General features: G+C 37.7%; 1 protein-coding gene across 1 annotated transcript in view; it reads left to right on the top strand.

Moving 5' to 3' along the window:
- Positions 1–13,922, top strand: part of PTPRC (protein tyrosine phosphatase, receptor type, C) — a gene marked incomplete at its 5' end in the record, with an annotated part of 21,150 nt that extends 7,228 nt beyond the window's left edge. The window contains 17 exons of the mRNA XM_010087034.1: positions 865–896; positions 2,104–2,219; positions 2,765–2,855; positions 2,948–3,024; positions 3,254–3,290; positions 3,727–3,824; positions 4,780–4,905; positions 6,819–6,976; positions 7,467–7,602; positions 8,313–8,462; positions 8,893–8,983; positions 9,338–9,471; positions 10,484–10,618; positions 11,026–11,148; positions 11,844–12,022; positions 12,747–12,882; positions 13,650–13,922. Coding sequence (XP_010085336.1) covers positions 865–896; positions 2,104–2,219; positions 2,765–2,855; positions 2,948–3,024; positions 3,254–3,290; positions 3,727–3,824; positions 4,780–4,905; positions 6,819–6,976; positions 7,467–7,602; positions 8,313–8,462; positions 8,893–8,983; positions 9,338–9,471; positions 10,484–10,618; positions 11,026–11,148; positions 11,844–12,022; positions 12,747–12,882; positions 13,650–13,922 — 2,092 coding nt within the window. The remainder of the gene's footprint in view (positions 1–864; positions 897–2,103; positions 2,220–2,764; positions 2,856–2,947; positions 3,025–3,253; positions 3,291–3,726; positions 3,825–4,779; positions 4,906–6,818; positions 6,977–7,466; positions 7,603–8,312; positions 8,463–8,892; positions 8,984–9,337; positions 9,472–10,483; positions 10,619–11,025; positions 11,149–11,843; positions 12,023–12,746; positions 12,883–13,649) is intronic.
- Positions 13,923–14,926: the final 1,004 nt, after the last annotated feature.

Below are 14,926 nucleotides of genomic sequence, written 5' to 3'. Positions count from 1 at the left end.
GGGGGACAGGGAGCTGCTCTTGCTCACAGAATCACAGAATCCCAGAATGTTAGAGATGGGAAGGGACCTGGAAAGCTCATCCAGTCCAATCCCCCTGCCGGAGCAGGAACACCCAGATCAGATCCCACAGGAACGCATCCAGGCGGGCTTTGAATGTCTCCAGAGAAGGAGACTCCACACCCTCTCTGGGCAGCCTGTTCCAGTGCTCTGTCACCCTCACCGTAAAGACGTTTTTTCTCATATTCAAGTGGAACCTCCTATGTTCCAGCTTGAACCCATTGCCCCTTGTCCTGTCACTGGATGTCACAGGGAAGAGCCTGGCTCCATCCTCCTGACACTCACCCTTTACATATTTACAAACGTTCATTAGGTCACTCAGATGCCAACTTTTATGCTTAGGGAAGCAAAACAAATTTTTGCTTGTACAGCTCCAGGGATTGATTTGTTCTTCGCTACTTAGCATTTAAACCTAATTTCATTCTATTTTCTGTATGTGTTAGTTTTTTGTCACTTATTTAGCAAGAGAAATAAAGATGGTGTGAGCAGTTTGTCCAGTGAAGAAATTAAAGACATGTTGGCTGCAGATGATGTGGACAAAATTAGGCAAGTGGTAAAGCTGTTTGATGTGGTTCTTTTGTTTCTCCCCCTCAATAGTGCTCAGAGTAGGAGGACAAGGATCCCAGCCCCCTCTGTGTAGGGCCTGGAAGTCCCAGCTGTAGCACTCTTGTTTCATGGAGAACTTGTAATGCGGTCTGCTGGTCAGGAGCAGCCTTGGTGTTCACGGACAAAACTGCTTTTATTTAACTCATTATCAATTTATGTCTTACTAGTCAAAGCTTTTACAGATGCTTTTGCTTCTTACAGCAATTCTTCTGAAGGTGTGAACCTTGTTCCAGGTGAGTATCTTTATATATTTAGCAAGTGGAAATAAAATTAGTCATGTCTTGCTGCCACCTTTGGATTGTTTACCTTCTAGGTTGTATACATAGATTACAGATATCAACATGATAACACCTCATTTGGTTAAAAAATAATACTTCAGCAAATACATAGCAGAAGCATGTATCCTTAAATGAACTGAAAGCTTATCAGTGTTTGAAAAATGATTATTTATTATGCAATTACAAACCCAATTTTGTTATCACAGACAATGGCTGTGATATGTTTAACCCTGAGAGTAAGTCCAGAACCAAATACAGCTTCAACCAGAATTTCCCTTCCCTGTGCACCTTTTTCAAAGAAAGACTTTAAACATAGGCCAGTCATTTTTTACTACATAATTTTGAAAGCTTTCAGTCCCAAAGACTGAAAACGAATATTATGTGCAACTTTTTGCACTGGATTTCAAAGCCTATGAAGAAAGACAGAATCAGTCTATACAAGAAGGCTTCAAGAAAAAAAAATAATTTATGTCATTCAAGCCCACAGAAATTAACTACATTAAGTGGGAAGTGATACTGTGTTGATATTCAAATCCATTTGTTTAGACACATGGTTGTTAAAGAAAATCTTTGCAACGCAAAAGAAAAATGAGTAAATGTCTAATTAGAGATGTTAAAACTTGTTCAATCATTTGTTTATCATTAAGGATGATATTACAGATTATTGCAACTCAGAGAAGAAATTGCAGAAAATTTGGAAAAGTAGAGAATACATGTTGTTACATTTATGGGTTGTTGGCATAGTAATCTACTCTACCACTGATGATAAATGATCAGAATTGAAGTAGAGGGCGAGGCCATGTAACTGTTGCGGGTGTTGGGGCTGTTGCTGTGACCTGAATGTGACAATAGCCACTGTGTACAAAAGCAGTTAACACAATGTCCCCGTGCCCACGTGGCCTCCTCCTGAGGTGTCTCCAGTAGGCAGTCGAGCTGAACAAGTTCCATTATTCCCAGGGCCTGTTTGCTCATAGACAGCTTGAGAAACACCTTTTTTTTCTTTCTTTCTTTTCTTTTTTTTTTTTTTAAATAAACATGCTTAGTTAAAATACAGAGGTTTATCCTTTCGTTAATTTATCTGACAAATTGAGAATCACATTTACTGAAATGTAATTTCAGTTTTCAAAGTCACTAATGAGAAAAGTTCAACATATTTACACAGTTAAAGATGATGAGAGGCAACTTCTGAACATAGAGCCAATACCTTCGGAGCAATTGCTGGACACGTACAAGAGGAAGATTGCTGATGAAGGAAGACTTTTCTTGGATGAATTTCAGGTTTGTCATTGGCTCAAAATATACCACAGATTTGGAGCCAGGTGGTTGGAAGAATTCTGTTCAAGAGCATGTTTGAAGTATATGCACTGGTTATAAATAAATTTTAAAAATAAGAATCTAGAAAATCGAGTGAATTCTCATCTACAGTCAAATAGGCTTCAGATAATTTTGCTACCAAGTTCCCTCATTGTAAGGTGATGTTACTTTTTTTTTTCTGAAGGTGTTTTTCAGCAAAAGCATTAAATGCGCAGTTTATATAAATATTTCTCATTCTAAAATACGTATTCATGCATATTTTTAATACTCTCTTTTCATGGCCATGGGGATATAAATAATATATAGTTGTGGAGATATATATTATTTATATTAAGGGAAAAGAAAGTGGTTTATTTTAGATATAAGCAATACACAAAGTAGTACCATGTGAAACAGAATGTTATCTTCCAGACTCAGTAGTACCAAATTTTTTCTATATGCATTTGACTGTAAGTAGAAGCTATTTTAAATATATGTTTACCTAATAAAAGAAACATTGTATTTTACAGAGTATTCCTAGAGTTTTCACTAAATTTTCAATAAAGGAGGCCAAAAAAAGCCATAATCAGAACAAAAACCGTTACATTGATATCCTTCCATGTGAGTATTTGTTACAATTTTTGCATGTTTTTTAAATATTTGTCTTCTCAGTGCCTTGAGATAATATAATTTTTTTTTAATAATTTAAACAGATGATCATAACCGTGTTGAGCTCTCAGAGATCTCAGGAGACCCAGGATCAGACTATATCAACGCAAGTTATATTGATGTGAGTGACTTCTACTTAAAAAAAGTCTTGGGCACTATTGGAGAAATTCTGTAGTCTGTACACTTCATGCATCACACACCTTCGAGGATTTCTGTTTCAGTTCTTTCCATCTTTGTAATGTATTTGTTATTATTGGACCCTTGCATATGGAATTTATTTTTAAAGTTACAAATCTTTTAAATTGTTCATGCTTCCTTTCTAAAAGTTGATAATGTTGTACTTTTTATAGGGCTTCAAAGAACCAAGAAAATACATTGCTGCACAAGGTAATTTTTCACCTTAAAAGAATGTGCTTTATTCACCCTTTTTTTTTTTGTTAGAGAGTAGTAAAAAAGTATTAATAAATTTAAAGAAAAATTGAAAATCTGTAATTTTGAAATTTAATATGAAAATGTTGCCAATGAGTTTTTGTTTAGGGAATTTGGTGAAGATGAATGAATTGTACTTCAAAGGCAGATTTCTTATCATGTATAATGTTACACCAAAAGTTTGCAGATTTCGCAGCTATGCACTAAAGATATAGAAGAGACTTTTAAAATGTTGTAGCCTAATGGCAGCAGTCACAATGAAATCAAATTTGTGACTGTTATTTCCATGATGTCTGCTTAGCTTTTTAGACTGCGTGGCTAAGCATGTCAGGAAGACAAGTGTGTTTTCATGTAGCTGAACTCTTTTAAAAACTCCCTTAAAATATCCTGCTAGGCCCTAAGGATGAAACCACGGATGATTTCTGGAGAATGATCTGGGAACAGAAGGCAACAATTATTGTCATGGTGACTCGCTGTGAAGAAGGAAAAAGAGTGAGAAATATCCTTCCATCCTTCCATCCATCCATCCATCTTTCCATCCTTCTTTTGTCTGAAAACAGAATATGTTGTTGTGCTGTGCTGAATTACATGTTCTTCCTAGTACTTGCTTTTCATTCTTTGCTGTTCTCTTGTTGTGGCAGAACCTATTTTGGAAAGCATGCAAAACCAGTGTTGCCTTATGGAATTATCAGTCTTATCAGAAAATGTCCCTTTAGTCACAGCTGTAAGTAGCAGAGGGTGAGCTCTCAAATTGCAGCTAATAAATCCAGAAAAGGGCTCAAGGTAGAACTCCAACTCCTCACAGACCAGTCATAAAATGTATGGTTTGTATTTTTCTCCTGTCTATTATCTTCTGATACCCTGGCAATGCCCTCAGTAAATCCTAGACAGAATGTTTTTCCATCCATTATCTTTGCCCTTCCTTTAATTGGAAGATTGGGTGCTTCTGGCTTGCTTTTGTTCCTTGTTCCAGGTACAGCAGGAAGAGGGGGAACTGCTGTTTTAACTGCTTTTAAGGATGAAAAGGTTCGCAGCATGGAGATTTACCACATCTCCAAGTTGATATTATAGGCAGGCAGGAGGAACGTCCCTCACTGAAGGCTGAAAAAGAAGCTGTACAAGTAGCTGCAAACTTTTCTACAGCCTTCAGGCAGTAGCTCAGCACTTTTTCAACGAGTATACAAGATTTTTTTCCCCACTTTGTGTTCCAAGTTAGATTTCATGGGCATAAACTTCAGGTCAGAGACCTGAATTATTGGATATTTGGAATTATTTAGCACTGACATCCTAAGCAGAGACAGCCTTTTCAGGAGAGGACAAGACCTGTGAGAAGTTGGAAAAACTCTACTGAGTTGCCATCTATTTTAAATCAGACTTTCTGCCAGCTATCTCTCAGCTCTCTGCCACTTTTCTGTCATGCTGCTCACCTAACTTCATATCTTCGTAGAACAAATGTGCCCAGTACTGGCCGTCAATGGAGAATGGCTCTGCAACATATGGGGACATCGTTGTGAAGATCAATGAAAGTAAAACGTGTCCAGACTATGTCATTCAGAAACTACACATCACAAATGTAAGTTGGTTCAAAAGTCTAAGACTGACTGGAGTGTCTATTTGTAGAGATCCTTTTAAGAGGAGAAAATTCATCTGTCAATGGAAGATGCTCTGCTGTTTCTCCCTAAGCAACGTATAGTTTAAGAGAAAACTTCTTAGATGGTGATGTCATTCCTTAGAAGAAATATGAATTAGACATACATTTCCCAATTTAAAAATCTACTTTCCTTAGTACTCTGGAATCTACACTGAAGACGAAACTCTTAATATACTGTTGAGTATGGAAAACTTAATACACTGTGGTTTCCTTAGATATTTATCTTGTTCTTTAACACAAAAATTTTACTGGTTTGTGTGTATCTCAGCATAACCTTCTGCAAGTAAAATCAATTTGACTTGTAGAGCACCATTATCTACCCTTGTGATAATTGTGCAGTGGGGCAGTTACAAATTCTGGTAAACTCAAGTGCATTTATAAACATAAGAGATTTAAAATTACTATTTGGCTACGTGTAGAATCATTAAGGCTGGTTAATTGCTCTCTTTTATACAGCTGAAAACATACTAGTTGCTCTGTGCATAACTGAGAACAAAATTTGCCATCTAAGGCTAAATGTTCCCCTGTGAAAATATTTCAGTGAGGGTAAATGGAGCGTAAGTCATACCTAAACGCATTAAGACTCAAAGAGTGAATCTATGGACAGACCTTCAGCAAAAGAGTCAGGCAACAGACTCCACCCATCTTGTGTCATGATTACAGCTGGAAATTCCTATTCTGCTATCTCTTGTTGCATTAAAGTTACTCAGGAAGTAGTCTGATTAAAAGAAAGTTGTAACTTAGTGTGAAGACAGTGAGAAGATCAGGACGTTAATAATTAACTATGAACATTGCTCTGTGACAAGAACAGTCTGACCTTAGAAATGATAAGAGTGCTGCAGGTTGAGAACTGATCTCTTTAGAGCTGTCTGCTCTCTGTTCAGCTGACATCATGTTAGTACAGATAAAACTGATATTGGTTGTGGAATTTAAGAGTGGTCCCTGGCGAGAAAGTGGAAACTTCTGCCGTTCTGGTGAAATAGTGATGTATAATTACTGAAACATTAACAAATAACTGCGTGAATATCTGTGCCACAACTGAATAATTCAACTTTGAGTGAGAATTTGGGGGTTAATTACCAAGGAAATGCCCATACAGCCATACTAAACCTTGGCCAGTAAAAGAATGCTATTGACATGTCTTCCTCATTTTGTTTTATAATCATGATTATCAAAATGAATGTCCTCTCTTTTAATCTAGCAGCAACATATGAAAGTAAGACTCAAGACTTGATGTGCTTTAAGCTTTAATCAAGTGACTTAAGAGGGTCACTCTCATAAAAAAATCGTAGGTTTTTTTGTATCTACTTCTAAGTGGTAGAAAACCGAGTTACATTTTAGTTTTGGTGGGGTTTTTTTTTTTTTTTTTGGTTTGGTTTGGTTTGGTTTTGGTTTGTTTGTTTGTTTTTTCCAAATCTGTTGTACCCTCAGCAGGCTACTCCTAGGAGACATAAGAAAATTACCAACCTCTACCCCTCAAAGTAAAAAGAGCTCTACACTGGTCAAGTTCTTTATTAATAGAGTGGGGAGACCTATTACACTCTGGATCATAGGCTAACCTGAGAAAAAAGTATTTTTAGCAACACTTTGGACCTCCTGCTTGCCCTCTGTTGGAGTCATTGTGTATTCCTGATTCAAGGATATTCTTTAATTAAAATTGAACATGAAAAATATCATACCTTGAGAGACCATTGGAATGACAATGCACACTTTGAAATTTCTGTTTCAACATTTGATGACTGTTGCCCTTATTTTTCTTCTACTTTTTATATCTGCACTTGATTTTGGCTTTGTGTATATATACATATAAAAACCCCACACTTCACTTTGTCTAGGGAAGAGAAAGGACAGCTGGAAGAGACGTCACTCATATTCAGTTCACAAGCTGGCCAGACCATGGAGTCCCTGAGGATCCACATCTCCTTCTCAAACTCCGACGCAGAGTTAATGCTCTCAGCAACTTTTTTAGTGGCCCAATAGTGGTTCATTGCAGGTAAATACATGTTTTTTTAAAAAAAATTATGTTAATGTTAAACGAACATGAAGTGAAGCTATTCAGAAAAGGGAGCTGTCAAAGGTATTTGGCAGATGCCAAATTTTGTGACTTGATTACTTGAGAGTGAGGCAGACAAAGATGCATAAAAAGGGCTGTTTCCTGAAGGATCTGGAGGATATTCAGGATGATAAAATCTGAGGATACACAGACTTTTGGACTTTTGGAAAGCAGCTGGACAAATGTCACGCTCGTCTGGCTATAAGCACCACATTTGGCAATATTGGTCTTATTTTCATTAAAAGATATTTAAAATACAAACTCATCATTGTTTGTGTTGCTAATGAATTTACAGCAAGAACTGTTTTCAGTTGCTTCACATCCTGTTGTTGCACATTTTCACTTTTGCTCTCACTGACTGCTCCTCACTCAGAGTGGAACTGGGAGATGACATTTCCTCTTCATAACCAAATCCCTTTGTGCTTTGCAGTGCCGGTGTTGGGCGCACTGGGACTTATATAGGAATTGATGCCATGCTGGAGGGGCTGGATGCAGAAGGCAGAGTGGATGTTTATGGCTATGTTGTGAAGCTGCGTCGGCAGCGGTGCCTCATGGTTCAAGTAGAGGTATCTTGCTAAAACTCCTGTCACTTAGAACTCTCCTTTGTTAGGGCTTCGTCAATATTTCTCAGAAGTGTGCTGCTCAGTCTTGGGTACTGCTACAGTTCAATTGAAGTTGTTCATAGGAAATATAGCTCTGAAAAATATTAAGAGAGAGAAAAACTTCCAAAACAATTTTTCAGTTTTAGAAATGTCAACTTTTTAAGTTTAGGCTTTAAAAAAGGAAGCCAAGAAGAACATCTTGGATTTGATAATCTGTCTTTTGCCATACATACAATTCACAAGTGCAAAATTGAGCTTGCATAGTCAAATTTAATTTTCAAATTCTGAAAACTCTCTGTCTAGGTGTGATTTTCAGTTGACTTGAGAGTACAACAAAAGTTATAGACTGATGCAATGCATGTTTTTAACTAATTTGAGCATTTTTTCATATCTTTCAAATCTCAATTGCATATTTATTGAATTACATTAAATTATTTTTTTCTGTATTATTATTTGCAGAACACTTTGCATCCAACACACTAAATGTACTCCGAAATGTCTAATTTGGAAGCCACTCTGATTTTTAATACTTGTATTTATAGCCTATTTAACATTAACACATAATATTTTTAACATTAATAACATCATGTGAGTAATAGTTCTTTATAATGATTTTTAAAAGTAATTTTTTTTTTTACACTTTATTAACTTCATTATTCAAATGGAAACACCAGTCACAGTACATCCTTATCCATCAAGCACTAGTGGAATACAATCAGTATGGAGAAACAGAGGTCAGTCTCTCAGAACTGCACTCCTATCTGAACAATCTGAAAAGAAAAGATCCTCCGAGTGATCCTTCTCTGCTGGAGGCAGAGTTTCAGGTAAATAAGCATTGCCTTTTAGTGCCCTGACCTCCCACTTACATCAGAAAGTGCCTCGCACAATAGTAATGAGATAGAGACCACATATAATAGGTCAGTTCTCCGCTATTTTATTTCTCTGGCACAGAAACAGTTTCCTTGTGGAAAAAGCTGTAAATTAATGAAATTTTATTCCTGCTTGTGGTGTTAATATTTTTAACAAACATAGGGAGAACAGAATGATTACTTGTCTCTATGCTTGATTTCCTGAGCGATTGTACATGATATAGCAGGCATTTTTAAACTATAGTCCAGATGTGACCAAAGCTTAAAGAATTAAAGTAAGAAGTGAGGCACCAGGAGATGAAGACTGGGTGTGGGTGTCCAGAGGGCACAATGATTCCGGGATCCATTTCAATCAAGGATAATACCAAACATCCTCTTTCTTTAGAGATTACCTTCCTATAAGGGGTGGCGGACACAGAACACTGGGAATCGTGAGGAAAATAAAAGCAAAAATAGGAATGCAAACATAATTCCATGTAAGTATTTTCCATGAACCTTTCCTTATTTTACCTATGATCTTCTTTAAGAAAACCTACAAAATTTTGAAAAAATGAGGACAGGAAATTACCTGAGATATATTTGACGGATTAATTTTCTCAACACTGTAAAATGAGAAACGTCGTGTGTTTTAAAAAAAATAGATGAGTTTTTAGAAATGTAAATTGCTGGGAATGTTTAAGTTTGCTGCAAGTAAAGTGGCCTTTGTTCTGCAGTCTGTTGTGAAAGGACTGGCCTTTTCTATCTGTTTTCCCACCTGCGGGGCCAGCCCCCCTCTAATGCTTATACCTGAGCAGCAGTGTAGCATGATGGTGACACTTTGTCTCACGCAGACGACTTTAACCGAGTGCCGATCAGGAATGAAGATGAATGCAGTAAGGAGGGTGAACATGATTCAGATGATTCCTCGGATGAGGACAGCGACTGTGAGGAATCAAGCAGATACATCAATGCTTCCTTCATAACTGTATGTATTTAGAGGATCCATTATTCGTATTTCACAGGCTTTCAGCTAAAAGTATATTCTAGCTTGAGCTCCTATTCTCTTATTAGCCTCACAAATAGAATAGGATTTCCCTGAATAAGGGAGAAAGATTGGAAAATCTGTTTACACTTTTAATTATCAGAATCTTCTACATTGTAGTGCAGTAATACGATGGATCTTTTTTACATGGTCTTAAAACTGTGCAATCTCAAGTAGTGAGACATAGAACACAGAAACTTTTTTTTTTTTTTGCCTGCGTGCCTGTTATGTTTAAAACCACTGGCTTTCAGGCTGGCCTCATGATAACATATATTTCAATTAGTGGGCATCTGCCTATGTACATCTTGATCCATATAAATATTTTCCCTGATAGCGAAATGTGAGTATAGTTATTCACATATACAAAACCCTACTAGTTAAAATTGGGGCCATCAGTTTTTTGGTAATATATATTCCTCCAAAAGAACAAGAACAGTTATTGGTCACTAATGAAGTAACTGATTTTAATGGCAGCACTAGTTAAATTCGGGTTACCTGAATCCTTGAAAATGCTACACAGTTAGGATATCTATTCAGAGTAAGTGTATTTTTACTTTTGGGTACCTCCGTGTGAACTGACTGGTGCACCAACTTTGTGTGGTATAAACTCAATGTCTTAGTGGTTGAATTAAACTGCTGTGCAGAATTAAATGTTTTAGCCCTTAAAAATATGCTTTGCAGAAAATGGCAGGGTGAGGTCTCACCCGCTGCAGCATGAGTATGCCTTGTTGTCAATCTGGAAGCGATACTGTTGTTAGGGGTTTGAGTTTAATGCCATTTGTCTTGTGGAATTCCTGTAAGTCCATTGCCTACTGTGATAGGCATATTTTCCCTGTAAACAGAAGGGTTCATTAGTTTATCTCATCTCACTGGATATTCTTTAAACGGCAATGAGTTCTGTTGCTTGACAAACACATTTCAAATGAATTTAAGAAAAAAAAAAATTCTTTTATAGGGTTACTGGGGTCCTAAAGCCATGATTGCAACACAGGGACCACTGCAGGAAACTATCTCTGACTTCTGGCAAATGGTCTTCCAAAGAAAAGTCAAAGTCATTGTTATGCTGACAGAGCTGAAAGAAGGTGATCAGGTGAGGGCATCTCTTCACACTGACATATTAGGGGTCTTCTATATGCAAAGAAAACACTGCACTGCACTTCCTCATTCCCTTCCTCCGGTTAAGCATGTTTCATAGGATAAGGAATTTGGATTTCCAATTTAATTTGTTCTATTATTTACCTTCTTAATTTACTTTCTAATGAATTTTTGAGGGGAAGAGTGTATGATGCTATAGAATCATAGAATCATAGAATGACCAGGGTTGGAAGGGACCTCAAGGATCATGTAGTTCCAACCCCCCTGCCTGGCAGGGCCACCAAACATACACATTTACTATGTTTTAAAATACAATGACACTCCTTCTGTAAGTGCATGTGGAAGACAAAATATAAGGATGTTTGAATGGTAAGCACTGACTCGTACTTTTATCCATTATAGGAACTGTGTGCACAGTACTGGGGAGAAGGAAAACAAACATATGATGGCACGGAAGTACAAATAACAGATGTCAATTGTTGTCCTAGCTATACCATACGTGCATTTGATGTTACACACCTGAAGGTAAAAGCTTCTTTGCAAATTCCCAAAGGAAGTTTTAAATTTGTTTCCCTGTTATAAACTTAGGCAAAAGGAAGAGAAGGGGCAGTCCCACTGCACTTACCTCCTGCTCTAAGAAATGGAAATATTTTTCTCTTCCAGACCACCAGCCAGTCGTGATAAGTGCTATAAATTAGCTCAGATTTCCCATTTAGTGAATTGCTGAGATGGTGGTAGTGGCATCTCAGGAGGTCAGCTGTCTTTTGTACTTTGAGCAAAGCTTGGATGTCTGCTCGAGTGGTTTAGCCCCAGCTGTCCCTGAGCACCACACAGCCACTCGCTCACCCCCCCCCCCCCCCCCCCCCCCCCGCCTCCCGGTGGGATGGGGGAGAGGATCAGAAGGGTAGAAATGAGAAAACTCGTGGGTCAAGATAAAAAAAGTTTAACGGGTAAAGCAAAAACTGTGCATGCAAACAAAGCAAACCAAGGAATTCCATCAGCAGGCAGGTGTTCAGGCACCTCCAGGAAAGCAGGGGTCCATCACATGTACCAGACAAAATCAGCTCATCTACCTACGTCGTATCCACGAAGTAGAACTAGCATCACCATGCAGTTCCTCAGGGATATTTTTTTTTCTTGTAAATCAGTTGCAATAAATGTACTATGTGAATCTTTATTTTAACCTGAACATTGACTACGTCTCTGCTGCTGTTTTTCAGACAAAAGAAACGCAGAAGGTGTATCAGTATCAGTATCACAAATGGAGTGGCTTGGATGTTCCAGAAAACCCCAAAGATTTAGTCAGCATGATTCTCAACCTTAAACAAAAAGTCCCAGCCAGACCAGTCACTGAGGACAACAGGAGTACCCGGAGTATCCCGCTCGTTGTCCACTGCCGGTGAGTCTGAATTCAGCACATACCTTAACCTAGCTCTAAGTTCTGGATGTACATAGCAACCACAATTTTGGGATGCCTACCTTTTCCCACAAGCCTTTCCGTGTGTCTGGAGACTCAGCTCTCTCTAGAAGATTCCTTGAATTGCTCAAGCTTGACCTTTTTGATTGTAGTAGAAAGATTAGTAGTAGATTTAGATTGTTGTAGAAAAGCGAGTATGCTTCTCTTCAGCAAGCATGGGCATGGAGTAGGTAGTCAGAGCTAGCTGCTCTTGCCTGGTACACATATTTTGAGAAGAAATGCCAGGTCAAAGTGCCCTTGTAGCATACTGCTGATGAGGATCCAGCAGAGCTTTTAGGTTCATCTCTTGCTCTGATACATAAGACCAATTTTTTAGAACCAGTTTCAGGAATAGCCTTGCATACCATCTAAAGCAGAGGGCAGCCCTGCTAACAATTCCTGAGACTGTAAATCTTGAAACTTCTGATTTATCTCTTACCCCTTAAGTAGCCACATGAGATCCAGGTATTCTCTAGATAAACTATGACTTGTGTGTGTCCTACAAACTATGTCCTACATATTCTCAATTGTAACAGTTTCAGTCCCGTAAAAAATGTTACGGAAATGTAATTCATTATGTAGACTTTGAAATAAATCTAACATTTAGTCAGAGGACTTGCTGATTTTACATTTTAAATTTACATGTACATTTTATATGATCTTCTAGTGATGGATCACAGCAGACTGGTGTATTTTGTGCTTTAATGACCCTCTTGGAAAGTGCAGAAATAGAAGAAGTAATAGATGTTTTCCAAGTAGTAAAAGCTCTTCGTCGCACCAGGCTGGGAGTGGTCTCCACCTTTGTAAGTAAATCTCATGAATTACCAGAAAAAATTATGAGATTACTTATGGCCACTAATATCCTTGTAACCTGATGCAATCATTTCTGCATAGGGAACACTAATTCCCATCAGGACATTCACAGCCGCTCACCACTACTTGGGAATTGGCGGTCACTGATAAGAATGAAGGAGTCTGTGAGATGTCCAGAGCTGCAATTCTAGAACACTGTCGTGGAAGGGTGCATGTTATAAAATTATAAGTTGCATAAATTGATGTTTCTGCAGCTGCTTCAGGGATGCACATGCACGGTGTCCCTTCACTTCTGCAGTTAGGAGGCTAAATCCATTTCACAGCCTAGCAGCTATCGACTTGTGTTGTTTCAATCACTCCAGAGGCATTGTGTCTCTGTGGCATACAAACAAACCACACCTAGGTGTCATAGATGTGGGGCAGGTTATCAAATGACTTTCCTAGATTCCTTAAAATACATGTTGTTTACGGCTTAGGTACTCTAAAACCCCTATTTTTGGTACTTTGTGAACCAACAGAGTACCGAGTGACTCAACTTGGAATGTTTGATGCAGGCAGTTACAGAGACATTACGGACACATGGAGTCAGAATAAACCATAGAAGCAGCACTCCGTATGCCATATATGAAGCCATATGAAGTCTTGCATGTTCAATTACATGTTACATTTCTGAAATTTAAGAAATTAGAGGAAGAATGGGTTTATTCTTGGGCTCTGAGCATTCAATTCATACTAACGTCTTCTCTTTATATTTAAGGAACAATACCAATTTCTGTATGACACCATTGCCAGTACCTACCCTGCACAGAATGGACAAATAAAGAAGAACAACCAGCAGGAAGATAAAGTTGAGTTTTGCAGTGAGGTAGAAAAAAAAGATCAGGAAATGGATTTGATCACTATTGATCTTACCCCATCAACGCCAGAGGAAAACGAGCCTTCTGAAGTGTGTGGTGATTCTAAGGCTGCAGAGAGCACTAAGGGAACAGAAAGCTCTACAAACGGCCCCACAACTCCAGTGCTAACTTAGAGGCTATACTAAAACAAAAGTGCTTTTTCATGTGCAAAAAAATCTTAAACAAGATAAGTGTAAGGTTTCTTCCCACCTTTATTTTTGGAAAAAGTTTACGGTTATATCAGTTTTCAAAAGGTATAAATTTAAAGGAATACTTGAAACTTGCAGAGAGAGACAAAGAACTGTGAAAGTTTGAATTTTATGTAGATTTGCGTCTAATACTTCTTCAGAAAACTTTTCCCTATTTTAATGTATTTTTTTTCTTTTAAAAATATGTACAGTGTAATACTATGCTGAGCAGTGGGGAGGAATTTTTTTTTTGTTTACATCTGTAACAAATGAGAAAAGCAACGCAGAACAAGATTAGTGCGTTGCAAAAACAGGTCTGTCATCAAAACTATTGGCCAGTAAATTAACCTATTTGGCGAGTGTATATTCTAGCATTTCAGGAGTGCTGAGCAAGCACTGCTTTAATAAAACTCTCTGGAACTTGTGGGACTTTGCCAAACACTTTTAAGAGCTTATCATTTACATCATGTAGCAATTCCAGGGAATTCAGATTTATGGAGAATCTGCAAGTCCTCCCGCATCAATGGGGAATAGAAATTATTGCATTTTTCTAATTGGCCTCAAGGTGTCCTTGTTGCTCCAGATATATTAATCTGAGATTTCAATGTTAAGAGTTCGGAGATTGGCATTTGAATGATTGCAACGGTTCTGATACAAAAGACATTCTGTTTACTCTTAGACCTTAAAATACTGTGTGCTTGCACATCTGTTTCTTATGATTACTGTTATTTAAACGGACTGCTTCCATGAATGCATCTGAACTGTTTTCAGAACTGGAAAATACTTAAATGCTTTTCCCTCCAAACCTCGTAGATTTTAGTTGGTTCAGGATCCTTTTCTTTCATTATGAAGTTTTGTATGTTGCAGTTGTGAAGTTTTTAGTATTTCTTGCTGGATTTTAGCCTACTGTTTTTACAACAAATAAAAAAATAATTAATAGTTGACAAGGT

The sequence above is a fragment of the Pterocles gutturalis genome, unplaced genomic scaffold (genome assembly GCF_000699245.1).
Source record: "Pterocles gutturalis isolate BGI_N339 unplaced genomic scaffold, ASM69924v1 scaffold29551, whole genome shotgun sequence".
Taxonomy (NCBI): domain Eukaryota; kingdom Metazoa; phylum Chordata; class Aves; order Pterocliformes; family Pteroclidae; genus Pterocles; species Pterocles gutturalis.
This window is presented reverse-complemented; position numbering and strand designations above follow the sequence as displayed.